Consider the following 21,477-nt stretch of genomic DNA (forward strand, 5'->3'; position numbering starts at 1 on the left):
CCGATAGTCTGTTGTAGCACGGTATGTTAAAAGCGAACTTCATTGCATTAATAAAACAGGTAGAGCAAACTAAGGTTGAATGTCTTGATGCGCAGTGTTCACAAATCATGCGCTTCGGTAGTCTCAGTACCGACGCTGAAATATGGTCAGTTATATCAGAAAGTCTGTTGCATGTGGATCCACTGTAACGAGCGTAGACTGCATCTAGTTCACTCGCAGTGCCTTAAGGCTACTTTTTGTTGTTTTGCATCTCAGTGAGGGAGAGCAACACCACTCAGCCATAATCTAGTTAGAGCACTGCACGGGACCGGGCCTGGCTTGGGTCCGCTCATTAAAGGGTAAAAGTCTTGGCTTCGGCCTCACGTGAACATTATGCATTGCAGGCTTTGTCCAAAGTATTTTGTGCCAAGCTAAAGTGACATGTGCAAAAAGCTGGCTATTAGTATAACTTAGCAACGAAAATAGAAAAGCAGATGAAGTTCCAATTCTTTTTTCTGTTCCACAAAAATGAACATTGTTTTCGTGTAAGAACAAATAAATAATACAGAAAGCCACTCTTCAAACCATTTCCCTGTTATCGCTCTTACAGTTGCACTGTTATAAGTCTCAACACAATTATATTATTTTAGTGCTACCACAAGGGGTGTCTCTTTCTACTTGTGCATTTATTTTATGCTGTATGACTTCTAAATGACATGCTAAATGACCTCATAGGACCGAATCATACGATCAAGGTACGATCTTGGCATGCACACCAGGTACCAGGCATGCGCACTAGCGAAAACATAACAGCACAGGCAATGGGCCAGACCACTGATGTTCCCATGAGAGAAACAAAGGTTTCGGTCTTTTATTGCTTATACTACAGTAAAACCTCGTTAAACCGTACCCGCTTAAACAGTAGTTTCGGTTTAAAAGTAGTAAAGTCAATTCCCCGACTCAGCGGCCATTGAACATAATGTATTTTGTATCCGCATAAACCGTACCAGCTTATTGCGTACGCATCGGTTAAAACGTAGCGTTTCCCCTTTTCGTCGCGCAAACACGGTGGTGCGTCGTCTCCACAGGGCGGTCCGGCAGAACAACAAGCCTCAGAGATCGGTACAACGGCCTCCAAGCGCCCTGTGCGTTTGCATGTGAAGCCGCATCAACATCAACATCATTTCGACGCCATGCCAGAGAGCGAGAAAGCGTTATGGCGTCGTGCAAGCGAGGACTCGCGTCATGCTGAAGCTCGGATAAAAAAGACGCCGGGTGCTCAGCATAGAAGAAAAATTAGACATCGTCCGTGCTATCGAACGAGACACGAAGAAGTCGGTGCTGGCCCGCGACATGGATCTGCTGTTGACTACAGTTTGTGGCATTTGGAATGCGAAGTTGCTCGGCAGCGCTGCTGCGACCGCGAAGAGATGTCGGCTACGAGGTTCGACTTTTCGCCATCGTTGCCTCTGTTGTTGCCGAAGTGTCGACTAGCGACAGTGATGAGGATGACACGGAAAGCGACAGCACGGGCGATTCAGGCCTGACAGTGGCAGAAGCTGCGCGTTACGTCAGCCTCGTGAGTGCAATCGTCCTAACGAGAATAGGGGCGCGATAACGTAACTATACCAAACGAAAAGTTTTCCGAACTCCGGCACCCGGCAATGAAAAAGGCGCCCCGGGACTTACGCAGCACTAGTGCGCGCGTGCACGGAGAATACGCAACGCCAACGAGGAATCTGCCGTGCGAGTGTTTGCCGAGAGGGGGGCTGCCTGAGAAGCTGGCACGCAGCTTGAGGCTGGCACGCAGTTTGCCTGCAGGCTGCCTGCAGCTGGCACGCAGTTTGAGGCTGCTGTCGTCGTGCTAGGCCGCCGCGGCATCAAACGAAAATAACTTATGTCGCGCGAAGTGAATAAATACTGCATGTTTTTTCCCCTTTCATCGCACTCTCTCTGAGTTCCGTTTTCGACAGGTAAGTGGGCGATCTCATGCTATTTCGGTTAAACAGCACTACCGTTTAGTACGTACTTTTTCCGAGCTCCGGCCGACTACGGTTTAACGAGGTTTCACTGTACACTGCAACTGAATAGACCCCGAGAAGGTGAGGCTGGCGCATACGGTGCAGTCTCCAAGTAAAAAAAAATATATTTTTTTTTTACTTACAGGCCAGGCTTGGTCATGAACACACGAGCCCTGGCTAAGCTTAGTAATGAACGCCTGGGCCTGGGCCCAGGCTGGGCTCAGGCTTCATAAAGCGGGCCCGTACAGTGCTCTAATTCTAGTACACTTTAAATACAGCTGCCCTGGCTGTTCCGACAGCAGCAACAACAGGGAGCAGGCGTGTGTGCGTTAGCTACGTTCCAGAATCGCCGAGAAGTCCAGTGTTATAAGGGTGAAATTACGAGAAACTGTGCAGGAGGCGCCGTCGTGCAGTGTGCGGAATGCGAACGACTCTACTCTCTTTCGGAGAACAAATCTGCACGCTGTTCGCGGTCACTGCCAGAGTACACATGCCGAAGCCGTTCTGGTGCAGTGTGGTGCAATTTCAGTCAATTTTTTTTGTTTAGTACAGTTTGGTGCAGGAATTGCATTTGTATCAAAATGGCACAACTGGCGCAGGAGTCCTACCTCTGACTATCTGAGGCAGCACTCACCTGAAAGAGTGAGACCTGCAGTTCCTTGAGACCACCTGCACCGGGAAATGTGGCCCTAAGTACACAGTGCCCCAGGCTGGGCTGCCACTGGAGCTTGCGGCCAGAGTGCTTGGCCAGGTAGAAGCGACGAAAGAGGTCTTGGTGGCGCACCATAGCTGCGGGCAGTGCCACTTCCTGGGGTGGGTAGCTGGGCCAGTAGCCCATGGTCAGCACGCTGACCGTCAGCTCGAGCCGCTCACGGCGCTGCTGCTGCCGGAAGGCCAGGTTCAGCTCCTTGCTCAGTTCCATGTCACGGAACATGCCCTCGAGCTTGGAGGTGAATGCCGCACCACATTCCTGCTTCAGCTTGCACAGCATTGACTTCTCTGCATCCACAGAAGCACTCTTGCCCACCAACAAGCGTTTGGCCAAGTCCTTCTTGTAGAAGGCCTCAAACACGTCTTTGCCTGCAATGACATCACATAGTGTTGGGTTGAGGCAGGTGTTCCTAAACCCCCCAGGCAAGAAAATCCCCTGATGCCATTAACCATGGGACCCTGTACCTTCAGACCACATTTTTAGAAAACGTCAGTTGGCATCACATGTGGCCACATCATGTACAAGTCATACCCTTTGCAATAGTGGCTACATATCTAAAAGATGAAAAATAAAGTGATGAAAGTGTTTCCTTAAAATTTTGCATCACTACACGTGAAACCAGGTTTCATTGATACATGTGCAATCAAACATTTTAATAACAAACATTGAGAACTTAAAAAGACCAGAAGTTAGTTCAATACAGTTGCAAGAATAAATTCAATATATAAATTGACACACACAATAAAAACACAAGAGATTAATTTTTTATATAAGCAATGGTTAAATACACTTTGTTAAACATAAGTGAAATTTGAAAGCAGTCAGTTCCGGCACCACTTTATTCCTTTGCAGTAATAAACCAGCACTATCTCACCAGCCTTAGAAGCTTTCTCCACTTCACTCAGTAGTGGACAAGTGCCCTGCTTCACATAGCACGGGGCTGACACAACCAGCACTTTCAAAGCATCAGCTAGTGCTTCAAGCAACCAAAAGCTGGCCCCTGTGACTCAGGCTATTTGAGTGATTCAAGTGTGCCTCTAATTGTAAGCTTACAAATTGACTTTAAAAGAAGAGTAAAAGCTCTCTTCACATAATGCACTTAGAAAACCAAGCAGTAAATACAGTAGACGTCCGTTGATTCAGCCCTGACAGGACTGACGAAATCGGTCGCATTACACGGCGAGTTGAATTAAATTGGCAGAAAAACACATCAAAACACATTGCTGATTTATTTAGCAGTAACACAGCCCATAAGTGAACACGCGCCCACTTTTAATAGGTTCAAAGTAGAAAACTAACATAAAAATGAAATTAGAGTTTTTAAACAATGAATAAATCGAATGTGCAACCAATTTTCTAACAAGAGAAACGTAGCACTCTATTACTAGAAATCTATTAAAGTCTATTGTTATAACTATCGGACAGCACTTTATAGCTGTCTATGAAGAACCACAAGTTCTTCTCCATACAGTCCATAGCATGTTTGTTATTCTGCAATTATCCAACTGAACAACAATTGCGAACAGGATGGTGGGCCACGTCTAGGCTAAACACTTTGCTAGTTTGTCTTGCAAAGCATGAAATTCTTCGAAAGGTCAAAAACATGCGACGTGACTTGTTGCCGCTGGCTCAATATGTAAAATAACATATAGATTGAGCATGCTTTTGTAATCAGACTGAAAGCGGCACATTGTAGTTGTCATCATGCTATGCGACAACTTGCTTTCTGCCATCCATGGTCGTCATTTGTGATGGCAATGACGCTGGCTAGGCTGGGTCTGACGGTAGGCGCCGCCAACACAGTTTCGGTTTCATATTGAATTGTACTGCCCAAGCAATTTCTGAACGAACTTGCTTGGAAAAAAGGTGCATGTTAGAGTTGAGTAAAAACTTTAATAATTCATTGTGTGGTACCACCTTTCTGGGGCAGGCCGAAAATTGGCATGGAATACGACGTGCGTCCCTATGCATTCACTGTAACTAAGCGCCGTCAAGAGGGATGCTACTGCTATTGGAGCCATAGCTACGGTTGTCACCACTGGGGTTGGGCGCATGCACGATGACCAGCCAAGTTCGAATTATCTGGCGAAGGTTAATTTCATGGTCAACATAATGAAAGTGTGGCCCCATACACGGGCACCAGCCGGGGCCTTTGGTCGGGATCAAATTAACCGGAGTCGAATTAATGGAAGTTCACTGTATCCCGAAAATGCCTTGCAAATAAGATGTTCACTGCCAACATAATAAATGCACCATGAGCATAAAACATCACTATGACTGCGAGGAAACACCCATAAACCTCTCACTAGCAATCTGAAACAAGCATCAATATAAATTTTTGCAATGACAGAAATGTTTTCAAGGGTTTAGCACATTTATATCAGTAAAAAGTAATTTTTTCTTTAAAGAGAAGTGATAAAGTGAAATCTCAATATAACGGACTTCAGGGGACCGCTGTAAAGATCGTTAAAGTGAAAGCCCCAAAATTAACCATTCCGCCCATCAACCTATCAGTTCATACGTTGTCACCATATCAGCTATCCACGAAAATGTCGCTGTTGGCTCTCGGCATGTGCTGTTGCTATTTTCCATAGATTCTGCTGCCACACACCACCGAAGCACCGTATAATAAGAGTGACGCACGCAAAACAGATGCCGACACCGAGAAAACTACCGGCAAAAAGGTAGCTCTATGTCACCTCCAAAGTGCTACGTTTCTTGCTTTTTGTTTTTCACATTTCTTGACGGGGACACTGCAACTGTCTCACTCGAGGCACACACCTGAACTCTGACAAAGTGCAAGTGCGCATAAACGACACCGTCTGGAAAGTGCAAAGTGCGACCGTGTGGCATCCCTGTGAGCAGTGTTGTGGAGTTGCCACTCTGGAATTGGGTTGACTCTGGAATCATTCGACATTTTTGTGACACCGGAATGGAATGGCAACAACACTTGGAGGAACGGAATGGGAATGAAATCAAGCGCATTTTGCACGGAATGGAATGGGAATGAAATTACGTCTTTTTGTGAAAATAGAGCACTTTTTCGTCTACGCGCTTCTTTTTTGTCAAAATATGCCAAAGAACCAACCAGCCCACATTCAAACATTACTAAGGCAGAGCCTCAAATTTAAGAATAAAGCAGTATTTTTCAAATGGCTTGGCTGATTACAAGCACAGTACATTTATAAGCAATGCGCCTACTACAATTCTGTACTTGTAAACTGAGTTGCTCCAAAGTTTGTCTTGATTCTTTGTGTAACCGCGGCTCTATGCCGTTGCTATCCGTCGTGCAGAACTATGGTGGCGGCATACTGTAGGTCCTCAAAAGGCAAAGATCCAGGCTTGCCTCATGACCATGTCGCATGTCACTGGCAGGGACTGCTCACGCATTTCAGCGATGTACGTCGCAAGCTTGGTCTTCAGCTCCGGAAAGCGTCGCAACTTCGGCCCGCGGAAACCGCTTCGCTTGCCGTCACAGGTGAAAATTTTGCTTCGCTGCAGTCACCGCTCTCGCATCACCCATTAAGCAACATCAAACTTGCGGCCTGCTGCGCAGTTATTTGTTTCTTCGGCGTAAAGGATGGTAGCCCTCTTGAACGCTGCTATGAGTGAGGGCCAAATGTTTAGTGGGCCTGGAGCCCTCATGACGACCGAGGAAGCATGGAAGTAGCACGTAGCCGGCAATCAAGTCGAACGCTTCAAGCTAAGAGTTATAGGAAAAGAGAAACACGTAAGCGGTGCCTGCTCTTCCATGAACTATCTATACTCCCCAAAAGTGCTGCCGTTCTGATGGTGTCGCCGCAAATGGAACAGCGGTGCTTCCATCAACTGTCGACCCCCACTCCCCGAGTGTTGTGTGCACTGTAAAACTTTCAAAAATGTTGAAAAACCCTTCCAAAAAGTGAACAAACGCACGAAATACTGAAAAGCTACAGGTAGGGCCACAGAGCAAATGTAAAATTCTAACTACGTTGTAGCTCCCCTGATATCTCGCTGGCCTCACTTTTTTGGCAGTGCCATGTTTTGGTTTCGACTGTAAGTCAACCCCCCATTAAAAAGATAGGTCGTATTACAATCGTGTAAATACGGTATTCCTAAAGAACAGGAAGGTGCAGCCTATGTATTAATGTGCACTCAATTTATCGTAGGGCTGGAGAAAATGGCTGTGTCAGTCCCCATTTTATTTCGTCATTCTTGAAGAGTGTCAGTGTGTCATCAAGTGGAGTATCGTACGATTACGTATGTCATCATTCCCTTTCCGAAACTCTATTGCATTGCATGTTTGCCATTTGCAGTACCTGTACTTTCAATGGCAATAATCGCTAATTGCTGTCCTCGCTTTATTTTAGGACCCACATGCCGAGGAAGTCGTACGAAAATGCAGCGCCATCGTTTCATCTATACACAAGAGCTATGTCAACATGGAAGAAGTGTTTAATGTGGCCGGTCTGCACTTGGAATCTCACAATGCGAAGAGATGGAACTCGCAGCTGTGAATGATGAGAAAGCCCGCGACCACTTTTTAGAGTCATCCAGGCCTGACAAAAGCTCTGCATGCGTGCAAGAAGGCTAAACTGTCTAAATATGAACTGAGGCTGGCAACAGACTTGATTGAGCTTCTCTTCCCTGTAGAGGAAGCCACAGAGTTGCTGCAGAAAAGGCACGAGACAGCCGGACTTTTGCTTCCCACGTTGCAAAATATAGAAGTTTCCCTTGCGAAAATATTAAGCAAAGGCACATTCTTTGCAAAGAGGCGGCTAAAGGCCTACAGCGTAGCCTTGAGAAGTGGTTTGCAAGCACGTGGACTGATTCTATTTTTTATGGGTGCCCTCCTAGACCCACGGTTTTCTTGGTGTTCAGCTGCAGCTTCTGAGCAGATGGGTTCTGCTGTGCTGAGCCTCTTTTGTTAGAGCAGGACAGCGCCAGACCGTCGTGAATGCAGACTCTGAAGCAGGGCCAAGCAGACTGATGTTTAAAAACATCAAGCAAAATGAAGATGCTCACAAAGACAATATGCCTGGATCTATCGCAGGGGAAATTTCTCTTTACCTAGCAAAGGGAACTTGCGTAGACATGGTTAAGACCCTGACCTATTGGAAAGTGAACGCTAGCCGCTTTCCCTTCATCGTCATCATCATCATCATTTATTTTTACTTAAGGACCCCTGTCAGGGTATTACATAAGGGGGGGGTTACAGAAGATAAGGATAGAAACAAAGATATGGTTACAATTTCTTACAAGACTCAGCCTGTGGATTTGCATTAAAAACAAACAAACAAACAAAAAAAAAGCCAAGAGGCACACTGAATAGAATGCAAAAGCAAATCAGCAGAACAGCAAATCCTCCTTGCAAGGGCAGTTTTCACTGTGACTGCAATGTCAGCTGACATGGAATGCATGTTTTCTATGGCATCCCTGATGATGACACCGAAGTGAAATCGGCTGTCAAGCACCTCTTTCGAGTAGCTCATGTTTGTGAAGCGCAACACATAGTTAGGTAGAAAATAATTGTTTTATCTCATTTTTTGTTTTGTTTTTAGAATTAACCGTTGAAGCAGCCGTCATTTATACTTCGTGTTTTCAAAACTAAATAGCGAAGTGCCCATTTAGCTCACGACATTTTGTTGCAAAATTTCGATGAATAAAACCAAAATAAAGCTTCTTTTTGCACCTTGCACATCTTGCACCTTTATTGCAGCATTTAAATATCACAAGGACACTTAAGCAAAAATATGCTATGTCATCACTTTAGCATTAACAGATTTAAGCTTAAACAACATCAAAACATCACAAGCCGTTAAAATATGCTGACCATACAAACACTATAGGTAACGGGAGAACTGCCCCTATGGAAATTAGTAGGGTGGTTGTATTGCACGAGATGTGTGACCAAGCTAGTATCCCACGACCTAATGGGGTTTTACGTGCCAAAACCACTTTCTGATTATGAGGCACGCTGTAGTGGGGGACTCCGGAAATTTGGACCACCTGGGGTTCTTTAACGTGCACCTAAATCTAAGAACACGGGTGTTTTCACATTTCGCCCCCATCGAAATGCGGCCGCCATGGCCGGGATTCGATCCCGCGACCTCATGCTTAGCAGCCCAACACCACAGCCACTAAGCAACCACGGCGGGTCCCACGACCTTGGTAACGTGTTTTGCGTATTTTTACAGTTTGTAAAGCATCTGATGACATCAGCTTTATGGTGCGTTCATCGGTAACTTGATAAAACTACCAAGATGCCTTTCCTACGCTGACTAATTACAGGAATAGAATTGAACTGCTCGGCCATTCCTGAAATGGGAATGCGCTAAGTTTTTTTAATTCCAAGGAATTGAAAGGAATGGAATTGCGACAAGTTCTAATTTCCCGGAATCGAATTGGAATGAAATGGGGGTGCCCAATCCGCAACACTGCTCGCGAGTAAGGAGGTTACATTTTACCATGCACATAGTTCGTACAGCCGCAGAATGAAGCACAAAAGAGGCGTGCCAAGAGAGAAGGGTGAAAGAAGGAAGAGACGCACCTCCGCTGCTAGGCAACACTTCTGGGCGGAGCATGCCCTCGCAAAACCTGATGTGTCGTCGCCTCCGCTCACCTGTGTTCATTTTTTCCTCGGGCGCCGTCTCGGGTTTTCCGAACCCATGCGCCGCGACGTCCGTACTCTGCGCCTTGCCATCTGCTAGCCTACTGTTTCAGCTGCCGTGAAGCATACACGGAAATCTAAGAATCCCCAGATATCGTAATATTAGTTCGTAGTACTGAGGCGTTGTTAACACCACAAGGAAACTGAATAATGATTGGTATTCTGAAGGTCGTAATACTGAAATATTGTTACATTGAAACTATAAGTAAGCAGGGGATTTCTGAAAAGTTTGTTAATCTGAAAAGTTCGCTGATGCGACGCTCATAGTAACGAGGTTTCATTGTATTGGTAATGTTATGGAGTATATGTGCAGTGTTAGGAGGTTTAGCTTCCTAGGTCAAAGAATCTGAGGTTGACAAAGACAGTTCATGCAGTCATCTAACTAGACAACAGCACAGTTATCATGTACACATGCTGTGTACGACTACATGAGACAGTTTTGCAAGGCTATCACTATTTCTTTTCTTTCACACTCACCGTGGATGAAGCGGAAAAGCACCATAATTTTGTCCAGCAGCCTTTCCAATTCTTCTTCTGTTGCCTCTTTGTTTCCTGCCCTCAGCTTTGAGTCCACAAATTTGGCTATATTAAGAAAAGAAGAATGGACAAGAAAATGAAGAAATGCTGAGCTGTACATAACACTAAACATAAGCTCAAATTACAGCATGGAGCTATTGCCTTGTCCCTAAAGCGTGCACTAAGGCCTATAATATAATGGCTGCGTAACTTGACAGATATTTCTTTTTATTTGTTTAAGAAGCTGGTAGAAACATATCTGGCATCCTGGTAGAACTTAATAGATACACAGGATGAAACATTTTTGATTTGAACAAGATATATTGTAGACTTCCAAAATGAATTCCGGCTGAAAGCCTGAAAATGTCTAAGACTAAGAAGCCTGAAATGTCTGAAAAGCCTAACATGCCAAGCGACTTTTATCCAAGACTTCTATATAACAGCCATACCAATAAGCTCAGCTGGCTTGTTTGGCCTCTGGTTAATGAAGTACTCGAAGGCTTCCTTGAGCGAGTTGACAAACTTCTCGTTGCGATGGAAGCACTGGTTCACCACCTGATCCATCTGGTCTTTAAAGTCTAGCAGCTCCTGGACCATGGACCGATCTCGCTCTGGGTTGCTCACTATTACGCGACCACGCCTCTGCAATAGAAGGGGCAAAGGGGTGGTACATATGGTGATCAACACACGTCAGTGCTTTTCCCAATTTCTAATGCCTACTTTGGTGGCACGAGACCTACGTGAAAAAGAGGGCTCTCTTTTCTGGTATTTATGTAGCAGCAAGTGTAAAGTTATGTCTAGTAGTGGCATCAACCCCAGCTTTAGCTCAGAAAGAATCAATTGCATTGCACGTGCCAATGACAGAAGTCAGGAAACATCCAGTGTTACCCCGCTCCTGAATGCAGGGACTTCTTTACGATTTCTTCATCTTGCAGGAATACTTCACCATCTTTGCTACAAGGTGTAGGGACTTAATATCAAACTATGAACTTCATTTGCAGGTGCTCTTGTATAACTAATGAGAACAATATTTGATGCCTTTGTCAAATCTCATACTTGGTGTTGCAAGTTTTGCAGTTACATTGCTGAACTTCAAAACACAGCACTAGAAGTGAGAATGCTCATCGCTGAAACATGCTTTGGCAGTTATTATTTCATGGAATAAGATATAGTCAAACCGGTTTATAACGAACTCGATAGTTTCACGAGGAGTGGTTGTATCAGTAGCCCATTATAAGTGGACTCGGCAGTTACAATTCGACACCACATTGGTGCAAAAATAAAATTTTAAGCACCTTCATTTTTGTTCCTGGCACTTGTCTGCATTTAACTGCTAATTTCTGTTAAAAACATCATCTAAAGAACGAAATGTGGCATCATAGCTCTTTCGAAACAGCGCCCGGCCAATACCAATCACCTGCAAGTTGAAACTACGAGTGCATCCGCTGCCATTTTTCCTTCGAGAGCTTGTGATATATTTTACTATCAAAGGGACATGAATGCATTCTGCATGACAGCAAAGTGTTCTAGTTCGCTGAAAGCGAAAACTACTGCAGCGTGCTGGCATTTTACAAGGGTACTGCTGTTATGGCGGCAGCGTCGGCCACCCGTGCACCGACAGCTGTGAACCCATATTTTTTTTGTCACTTTGTCAGAAAAAGTGCAAAGTCCGAAAGGCAGAATGCCACTGCAGACCGTTATCAACAAGAGTTCAACAATACACAGTTGATGCGAACGAAGAGCTGACAAACCATAACCACCGACTCTTAAGGGGTATCCACACAAGGGAGAAATCCTGGCTGTCGATGTGGAAGTGAACATCAGTGACAATAGTACGGTTTTGCGAGATGGTGTACCACCGTGGCCACACATCCCCGGGGAGAGGGGAACCTCTGTTCGAACGGAACAAACAATCCCTGCTTGGCAGAAGAGGCAGCAGAATTTTGCGCTGGTGTCTGGGAACCTCGACCAAGTTGCTGCTCTTGAGGGTGGCAACTGTATTGCAATCGCTTCACTGTTGTGGTTGACAGGCCTGTCACATTTGTGATGGCACATAGCACATGTGCCACAGCGATGGCCAAATTAAGCGACAATGTCACTTTATTTTTATTTATTTATTTATTTATTTATTTATTGCTGGTCGAACAATTTCCATGCCTTTGGGACACTATATCTGAAGCGTACAACAAGGTAAATTTGAAGAAATGAAGAGCGGTGTCGAGAGCAGAAGCTGCCAAAGTATTTTATTTGTTTATTTGTTTATTTATTTTACACATACCTCGCAGGCTCTAACTGGAGTATTGTGTGAGAGGGCTAAGAAAAACAACATGTAGCAAAAACAGAAGAACACAACTAACAACAAATCAAACAACTGAAAAACAAGAGATGCCATTTAACATCAAGCAATGAGGAACAATAGCAAAACTCTGGACAATCAGAAACGTGCATGGCTCAATGAAACTTTTAGCAAAGAACTGCAAACGTATGTATACATATAAATAGCAGGCAAGAAACAAGGATCATGACAGCGAAATCACATGGGACAAATGACACAATATGTGCACCAAGTCACATCGGACAAATGAAACGATATACGCCCATGACTATGGAATTATCTTTTTAAATGTTTCTCTAAAGGATTCCAGGTTATTAATTTCAACAATGTGGCTTGGAAGTTCATTCCAAGCTGTTATTTCCCGAGGTAATGCAGTCTGCTAACACTTATCTCCCTCCCTGGTTTCCTCGCACTTGTCTACGGGGACGTTTTCGTGGTGGCCTACGTCACTCGACTCCAGCCGTACCCCCTCAAAAACATCCCTCATGTGAATACCCCTTTAGCAACGTTGCAGAACGCCACAAATGTATGACTCAAAGGTCAAAAAGAACAAAAAAATGTACTACTCTAAAGAGCAGAAGCAGCACTAGCGTCCAACCGAAACGATGGAGAGGAGTTTGCATCGTCATAATCATCAGCAGGAACCGTATGGCAACGCGGGAATGCTTTGTGCCTATTTGTTCCTTTATAGCCTCATTCTTGCATTTACTGCTATGTGTGACCCAGCACTGGCCATGAGCCTTCAGAACTGCATAATCACAGCCTATGACCAAAACGATAGCGACCATGGTTTTGTCCGCAGTGGTTGTGACGAGTAAAGCAGTTTTGTTTTGACTAGGTGCAATGCGTGTGCTATGTCACAAAGATGACAAAAACTATGAAAGAAGAAGAGTGATTCTACTGCAGCCCACATGCCGGCAATCAACCCACCGGCAGCATCATGATGGACAGACAATCTGTTGCCAACCAGCTCACTGATAAAAAAATAACTGGGATATGTACGCAGTAGTGAAAATCCAGTCTCTGATGAAGATGTGGGTCTCATGCTGCGGCCGCAGTGCGAAAAATGTTGCAAGGCCCTTGCTGCTGCAAATGCTAATCAGTTATAACGCGATGAGAATTACAGCTTCCACATTACTTTCATGCAAAATAAAAACAGAATCTGCACATTCATTCAGTAAATAAATGCGTGTCCATGTAGTAACGATTTGCTTATTGTTCTCTTGATACCCTCGATAATTGGACTTTCGGTTAATTCAGATATTTCTTTCTGGTCCCGTGAAATACAAATTAACGAAGTTTTACTGTATTAGCACTCCTGCTGAGCAGCTGCGTGCATACCACACCATGGTGCATACACTGATTTGAGCAGATTGGACAGTAGATGTCAAACTAAATCTATTTATCTTTTCTTTAGGCATTGACAAACCTCGAAGGTTTTCCCTCGACCTCAACTTATGCACCATTAATGGTATCTTCGACTGGTCGCCTCCATCCCCCGAAGCACAGTCGGGCAGATCCGGCTCAGAGGTAGAGGACAAGCATGCAAGCCAAACTTGCAACTCGCTCTCGGAGGAGGAAATGGCAGATGCGAAACCACGTGACCACTGCCAACGTCCGATGTTTCGTCTATAAACCAGCGGACGCGCCGGTGGGACGAGCGTTCGTCGAGACGCCAGCACGCAGTGGCATAGGTTGCCTAGGTTACGGCGGGCTGTCGCCAACAGCAGCGACGTGGCACTGTGATGACATTTCAATCTCGACGGCTGCTCTGACGACAGGGCTCAGAGCGCCTCAGAGCGCTCGAAGATGGAGGAGAGCAATCGAGATGAACCAGTCGAATGCATGGCGCGCACCCTCTTTCAACCAACCGAAGACAACGCTGCTCGCGAGAGCGCTCCATAGCGCTCAGAAACGACCAGTCGAAGATGGCATAAGATTATGCCAATGGTAACATTGTTGCCGGCATTCCTCGCAGCACTAGTGTTGTGACACACCTGGTACCCGCTGCACAGCAACAATTGTCTCGGGTGTTGTGTCACGCCATATTGCACTCGTGCATTGTCAGAAGAGTCTGAGCACAACGCTAAACCTTGCTATCGCTTTTAATGCTTCACCTTCGGGCAAAACTACAAATTTTTTTACTATGTGCTGTACAATTTTACGACACTGCACCAAGGATCTGTGTGTGCGTCAGTCTTGCATTGCCTTCAAGACAGCAGCACACTGCAATCACGGAGGCCGGTCTGCACACAAGTTTAAATGCAAGCCAAAAGTATAGTTCGTTCTGCTACAGTGAATTTAGAGTGTCAAAGGCGTGGTTGATCAAGGGCCAGCTCCAAAACACTGGCGTCTGTTTACCATGACACAATGATCGCCGTATGTTTTAGACACTGCCCATGACATTGACAGGAAGTGTGCACTCCTGCTTTCTGTTGTCACAACCATGTTTAGCCAGTTGGCACATGTTAAAATGACATGCTTAAAAGGATAAATTGAGAGCATAGTTGCCAGTGGCATAAGCAGGCACCTTGACATAGTGATTGAAGTGCGTGCACAGCATTGGAAGTCCATCCTTGACACGTGCAAACAGGCTGTACATGAGGCCTAGATCTCGGTTGTCGTCCAGCAGCTGGTCGAGACCCTTCTGAAGAATGGGACCCAGGTGTTGTCCCAATAGCTGCCTCTCTACACAGCCGATGAGCGCTTTCCTGCATTCACATTAGAAATTTTATGCTGGTAACATGCTCTTGCTTTAACAGTGCGACGCAAAGGGCACCGACAAGAAAAAAGTGGGTGATAAACCATTTGAGGACAAATGTGAGTCAAGCGATAGATTCCTGGTAGACCTGCTAGCATAAACTACTGGACCCATTTATTGGTTAGCACTGTTAGCAATCCTATTAGTCATGAGGGTACAATGACACAGCACTGTCTCCAGTATCAGCCCATGTTGCAAACTAGATTGAACCTTTTACGAGAACACATATGGTGCACTGCTATCAGAAACGGCGCACAGAAGTCGCCATCTTTGATAACATATTTATAATCGCGTTTATTTTTCGAAGTGTAATTACCATATGCACCACAGCACAAAAGGCCATGTGTAAAAGAGAAAATGACTATAATTTGAACTTATTTCTAAAGAAGGCGGTGCCGCTGGTCATCACGAAGAGTTGTCTGGAGGGTACCTGGTATATTTAAAGAAGGGCTCTGACATTCGTGCACATTTTGATCTGAAGAAATGAGGCTGAGGCCTCAAATTGTTAAAGTGCTTAGAATTGAGAAACTGTTGTACCTTGAATTTCCAGTAAATCGGAACAGTAGTGCCCCCTACCCGCTTTTTCTTTTTGAGGAATCGAAATGTCCTAAATAAGATGTTACCCCCAGCTAGATAGAAAAGTTCAGCCACGTTGGCAGACTTCACTTTCACCCATTTCAATGAAAATGATAATACGTACATATCACGTAAAGTGGCCATATATACCAACAGGTGATTATATGTGGACTTACTGCAAAAAGCAGACAATGCAGCTAGTTGTAAATGAAGTGTTTCTAATAGGCAAAACTAAATTTACCGTCAACACACACTAAATGGCGAAAAGGCTAGTGTGGAGCCAGCGCAGTTGTGACGGGAGGTGCAGCATCTCTGTTCTAAATGACAATGTGAGGGATATGGTGATACCCTGATGGCGTGATAGAACAATTTTTGGTGTTTCTTATTTGCTTTGTACCCTATTCCCTGTCCCCTTTGATTGCTTTATCTATTTATTTCCGTTGTAATAATGTATTATAGTTGTCAGTAGCCTCATTGTCCATCCCCTTCTCTCATGCATTCTGTTTGGCACCCATTACACCACAATGAATCTATCCCCTTTCACACAGCTTTGGAAGTGCACTTGTGGAGTAACCACCTTCAGGTGCTTGAGTGTTCTGAAAGCTCCCGTGGAAGTTTCCTACACTTTAATGAATTTATACGTGCTTGTTCTCCTTTTTTTTTCTTCTTTCAATCAAGCAGGTGTGAATCATCAGCTGCATCAGTACAATGCTTTGAAAAATGATACTTATATGGGGGTGTAATTCCTACAGGCAGTGCTTTGAAGTTCTAGTATATAAATAGAAATCTGGTTGTTATAACAGACAGCGATAGATTCGATAACACATATAACGCATATCACATTATGGTTTGACTGTACTCTTATGATACTGCAGAGATGGCATTCTTCAGAAATTAATTTAAAGGGACACTAAAAGGAAATGCTAACTCAACATAGGCTGTTTAAATACCATTCCAGAAACCTCACAATGCTTGTTTCGTGCCAAGGAAAGACTTAGTTTACAAGAAAATTGCATCTGCAGGGTCCGAGTACCTGTATCGCAATTAAAATCTCCTGCCACCCAACCGGGGAGCAGTGATGTTGGATATGCCATCAATCATTGCCCTTTGTTGCCATCGGTGAGTAAAACAGCGCCCAACAGATGGCGGTACAGTTTCTTGCACAAACCACAAACGCCCGGCCAGGAAGAAACCAAGCCATGACAGAGCAGTGGATTCGCCGCTGCAGCTGCTTTTGGTCAAGTGGTGTGAACTGTACGGGCATCCCGTGACATCACATGGAAGTGGACTTCTCTACTACTTGCAGTTTGTGCGAGCTTCGCGAGCCAGCAACACCAGCGTAGCACTATGTGATAATTAAACTAATGACATGAGCGAAACTTTTTGGCCGCCCGCGCCTTTGTGAAGTGTAATGTCAATCAGTTCTTTTTTCTAAAGATGAAATAAAACTGGACAAGTAGCATTTTCTTTCGTCCTATAATGCAATACAATCATGTTTTTATAACGAGTGGTTGACTACTAGTGACAGAAATTAAATTAGGAGTGCTTTCATTATCAGTCAAGTACTTGAATGTCCCAGGGGAGTCTCTAATCCTGTCCTGTATGTACCTCAATTTGTCAATTACTAAGGCTCTGTTCACAATAATATTGACGCTTTAGAGATTCTCTCGAACTAATCTACCACTTTAGCTTCACTTAATATTTGCCTTTAGTGTCCCTTTAAGTTAGCATAAGTGAGAGAGAGAGAGAGAGAGAGAAGAATACAGGAAGGCAGGGATGTGAACCAGTCAATAGTCTGGTTTAGCGTAAGTGAGATATAATAGCCGTGAAGGAGGTGGTGGTAGTATTGTCAAATCTCTGTACCAGCTCCTGTATATGCATTGATTAAGATCAATAAGAGTCAATTTAAAGATGAGGAACATGGCAGAAATGAGTATAATAAAGAGTTCATTGATCTTCACCAGTGCACTATGATTATGAACCAACTAGCTCAATGAGTCATTTTGCACTGACAGTGGCCAGTCAGTGGCTTTTGGTTGTGCATTGTTCAGAACCCCTGGAGGCATATACGGGGCATTTTATTTCATCATAAACAGAATTCTTAAAAATCACTCATGATATCTAGCACATTTCTACTTCTTGAGCCAAATTACTCTCAGGGGCAGACACATGCACAAGAAATGAGTGAATATTGACTAATCAAAAGATTTTCCTAATTAACTTTTAAACTATTCACATTAAGCCACATATTATAATTGACAAATTGTAAGTGGTGACTTTTAAAGTCATATTCAATTGTAACTAATTCTGAGGATGACACCAGTTTCAAGATATATGTTCCCAATGTTTGCAACGAAATTAATTGGTATTCCAGTAACTTTTCAGCTTCAATGCATCAAGAGGCATATTGTTAGAAAAGTAAGTGGAACAACTGTGCCTTCTTACTGCAAGTTTGATTGCGCTTATCTCAAAATTGGTGCTAGTTTCAAAATTTGTTCCAAATGAATGTGCTCTCTGAAATCACTGGCTTCAATTAATGTATTGCAATATGCATGCTAAATTAATTCACCAAAAACAATGATTAAACTTTTGTTAATTGTTCAAGTATGTGCATTGATTTGCAGTCTAAGTAAACCTCTTGGAGTATTTTGGCTCAGTAAGTAGACTTGTGATAAGTGCCAAAGGTGATAATTAAAAATCCTGTTAATGTAAAAGTAAAACACTTGGTATAGCACCTGTTGGAAAACCAAAAGATGTGAGATTGAGTACAACAAATTCAGTTAGTAAATTTCACTTACCCTTAAAAAAAAAAAACGCCGTCATTGATGATTTCTGCCAACACACAAAGTAATTATGGATTCCCACCAACTAGCCCGCCAATGCATTGTGCTGAACACAAAGTAAGCCATGCAAATTGGGATATCATAGTAAAGATGCAGTTCTTGTGCAAGAATTTAGAAACAGAAGCTGAGCATACAAGCATTATTCTATCCATAAACAAAAACAGCTGCTCTGTTGTTTTCAAACAAAAGTTAGCACAGTTATAAAAAGGCAACCTATTATCCAAGGAGGCAAGGTTTGCATGTTTAAAATATCACTCACCAGTGGCTGTAGAGATGGTTTGTGCTGCAATACTAACAGCAAGTAGTACCTGCATAGACTGTCTTTTCATGGACGCCACCACAATGCGTTTGCAGTGGCGCCATCTACGGGCAGTCGGCATGCTGGCATGGGGGAGAGCTCCATCTTGTATATATACATCTTGTCAGATATACGCTCGGCACTGGTTTTTGGTGTTTGTTTTCACGCTCGCACAGTATGTTTAGTGTGACGTGGCATCTCCTACATGAAAAACAATTCTGTGAGACGTACTGAAGTGATTTAAGTTGGCATGACTGGTCTTTCTGCTGGCGTTGAAGTGGACGGAGCACACAGCGTGATGTGTGCGCACTTGTTTGAGTCTACAATCATCCTCGGAGTTCAATTGTGTATTTCTGAAAATTCCATTCACTAATGTGACTTTACATCAGTATCCTCCTTTAGTTCTAAGCTGCGGTTTAGGAGCAATGAAACATATGCGACGATCGTCACAGCATGGGTACTGATCTGCTACTGATCTGTTATACTTTAAGACGCATTCAAACTGTTAGCTGTAGATTACATTGCGTGACTACTTGCTTCAGTGGACGTGGTTTACACCCATGAATAAAAATAGTTTTGGTTAGTAATAACTGCATACCTTACAGTGTGAATTGCACCTGTCCGGCAAAGTAACCGCTTACAAACTGCACGGGCATCCGAAGCAGTGGTAGATGCCAGATTACAGATATCTTTATTTGATATAATGCATGGTCCAAGCATGCGACATCAATGTTTATAGATCTATAAACATTGTGCGGCATGACTATGCAAAGTCTTACTGCGGCGTTAGCCCGTTCTCTCTTTCTTTTTTTTTCGAGAAAGAGAATGACAACCGAATTTTTTTCCCTTCGTTTTGTTTGTCCTGTTCTCTACAACGCATTCACCTGTATTACGGAAATTTTGCCCTCGCAAAGAACTGTTGCATTCTTTTTTGCGATCCTCAGATATTATGGCTTTACCGGGCAAAAAAGGCAATGCCAAAGCACATTGCCTATGTGTGTATCATGCTGGTTCACCAACCGCAGTGATCGCTGTGTTGGGCAGTGCCATCAGCCTCATACAGGAGGCTAGCATAGACATATCATAGTGATTTTAAGTCTACTAGACTTGAAATGCACGAGAACGATGCCGGTGTGTCACAAATATTTGATAGCACCTGGTGCTTAGATGCTTCGAGGTTGCCTTAGGTTGGCCGTACATGAGCATGTGCTCTTATGTTTTAGTTCCTACGCCAAGCAATCAGATATTGAGGAGATTTTCCATTTTCTGGCATTACACAGACGCCAGTTCTTTTCACCCAATTAAAACCGATACACCGAAAAAAGTTCACAACATGTTGTTAAGAACGGCCAGCTGCAGTGCAAAGTTTTGCCAACCCGTTGCGACTGTGGAAGCAACATCTCGGGAGCATCGCCGCCAACCTCTAGCCACGGCATGGCGAAGTCGACTTTGTGTCGATATCAATACGCACATCCTCCACTCTCCGTCGGCTCAGCTAGGAGCCGTTGTGACAGAATGAGTTCGGCGGGCCAACTATTGTTACCAAACTCCCCAACGCGGACCTGATCTGCTACGGGTGCGCGAGTTGCCGCGGGAATGCCGTTTTGCGCTCCTTCCCACGCCCCCACCAAGACGCAAGACAACGCGCTACCCGGAACGGCTCCGAGTTCTATGAAATTCGTGTGGTGTTGGTTTCGGACTGTAAACACGTGTGTGTGTGCATGTGTGTGTGTAAACCGTCCTGCGGAGAGGCGGCTAGTTTGCGATGACTAAACGAACGTTCGCATCACCTTGTATCGCGGGAGGACCGAGTGTTTAAAAACTGCTGTCGTGCGGATGCTCGACACACTTCTCTTAAGCAGTCATGTTAGACTGATATAAATACTGTAAATAAACCCATACGCCTCGTTCTCGATGAGAAACAGTGCTTCCCTTCATCAACGTCCTCAGCGTGGATAAGTTGGACGACGGCATGGGCCAGCTACCTTCGAATTCATGCCGGACTCCAATCTTGACAACGGATCACGAGCGATGGGATTGAGCCCCCAACTCCGACAATGTACGCACACCACGGCTGATGATGTGTGTCACATGTTTGCACCCCTAAGAGATATTTACGCATATTGTAGTTACTGATGCACCGAAAGGCTACACACTGGTTCCCCGATGACCTTGTCAGAACGGATGTTGCGTAAATTTCACAAAGTACAAGCTAGAACATTTCTAAATGGTTCTGCAGCATGTGACAGCAATACTTTCAAGCAACGCCGCGCCGGATTACACAAGCCAGAGAGGAGAAAAGGCTCGCCGCACACCCTTTCCTTCTCACCCAATGAAAAGGTTTATACAAAGGCACCAAAGGCAGGGGAATCTTTGGCGATAACAATAGGATTACTCACTTTGTGGAGTGATCCAGGTAGTAGAGCAGGCGCTCCTGCTCCTCATTCAGGCGGCGCTCGACGTGCTGCAGGTAGGCAGGAACCTCTGCCTCCTGAAGAAGCCGCTGGCCTTCTTCCCCGTAAAGCCGTTCTGTCGCCTCCAAGAAGCGGCCTTCAAACACCTCTCCGTACATCTGCGTACAGTTTTTTGGTCAAATGCATGTCGCAAACTTGGCTAAGTGTTTCTGGGAGCCCAAAGGTAAACATGGCCACTACGCTGCATGTTAGCTAAATGCGAAACATTACACAAGTGGAGCCAGTGTCAGCTACTCATACTGCCATACTGTAGCAGGGTGGGGAGGAACAACCCTAAGCCTCACCCACAAAAACGTCAGCTACTCAAGAAACC

General features: G+C 44.5%; 1 protein-coding gene across 1 annotated transcript in view; it reads right to left on the bottom strand.

Annotated features, from left to right (window-relative positions):
- Positions 1 to 21,477, bottom strand: part of Cul4 (cullin 4) — a 55,586-nt gene that overhangs the window by 17,002 nt on the left and 17,107 nt on the right. The window contains exons 6-10 of the mRNA XM_072286350.1: positions 21,090 to 21,262; positions 14,743 to 14,923; positions 10,327 to 10,519; positions 9,839 to 9,943; positions 2,635 to 3,080 (exon numbers count right to left, since the gene is read on the bottom strand). Coding sequence (XP_072142451.1) covers positions 2,635 to 3,080; positions 9,839 to 9,943; positions 10,327 to 10,519; positions 14,743 to 14,923; positions 21,090 to 21,262 — 1,098 coding nt within the window. The remainder of the gene's footprint in view (positions 1 to 2,634; positions 3,081 to 9,838; positions 9,944 to 10,326; positions 10,520 to 14,742; positions 14,924 to 21,089; positions 21,263 to 21,477) is intronic.

The sequence above is a fragment of the Dermacentor andersoni genome, chromosome 2 (assembly GCF_023375885.2).
Source record: "Dermacentor andersoni chromosome 2, qqDerAnde1_hic_scaffold, whole genome shotgun sequence".
Taxonomy (NCBI): domain Eukaryota; kingdom Metazoa; phylum Arthropoda; class Arachnida; order Ixodida; family Ixodidae; genus Dermacentor; species Dermacentor andersoni.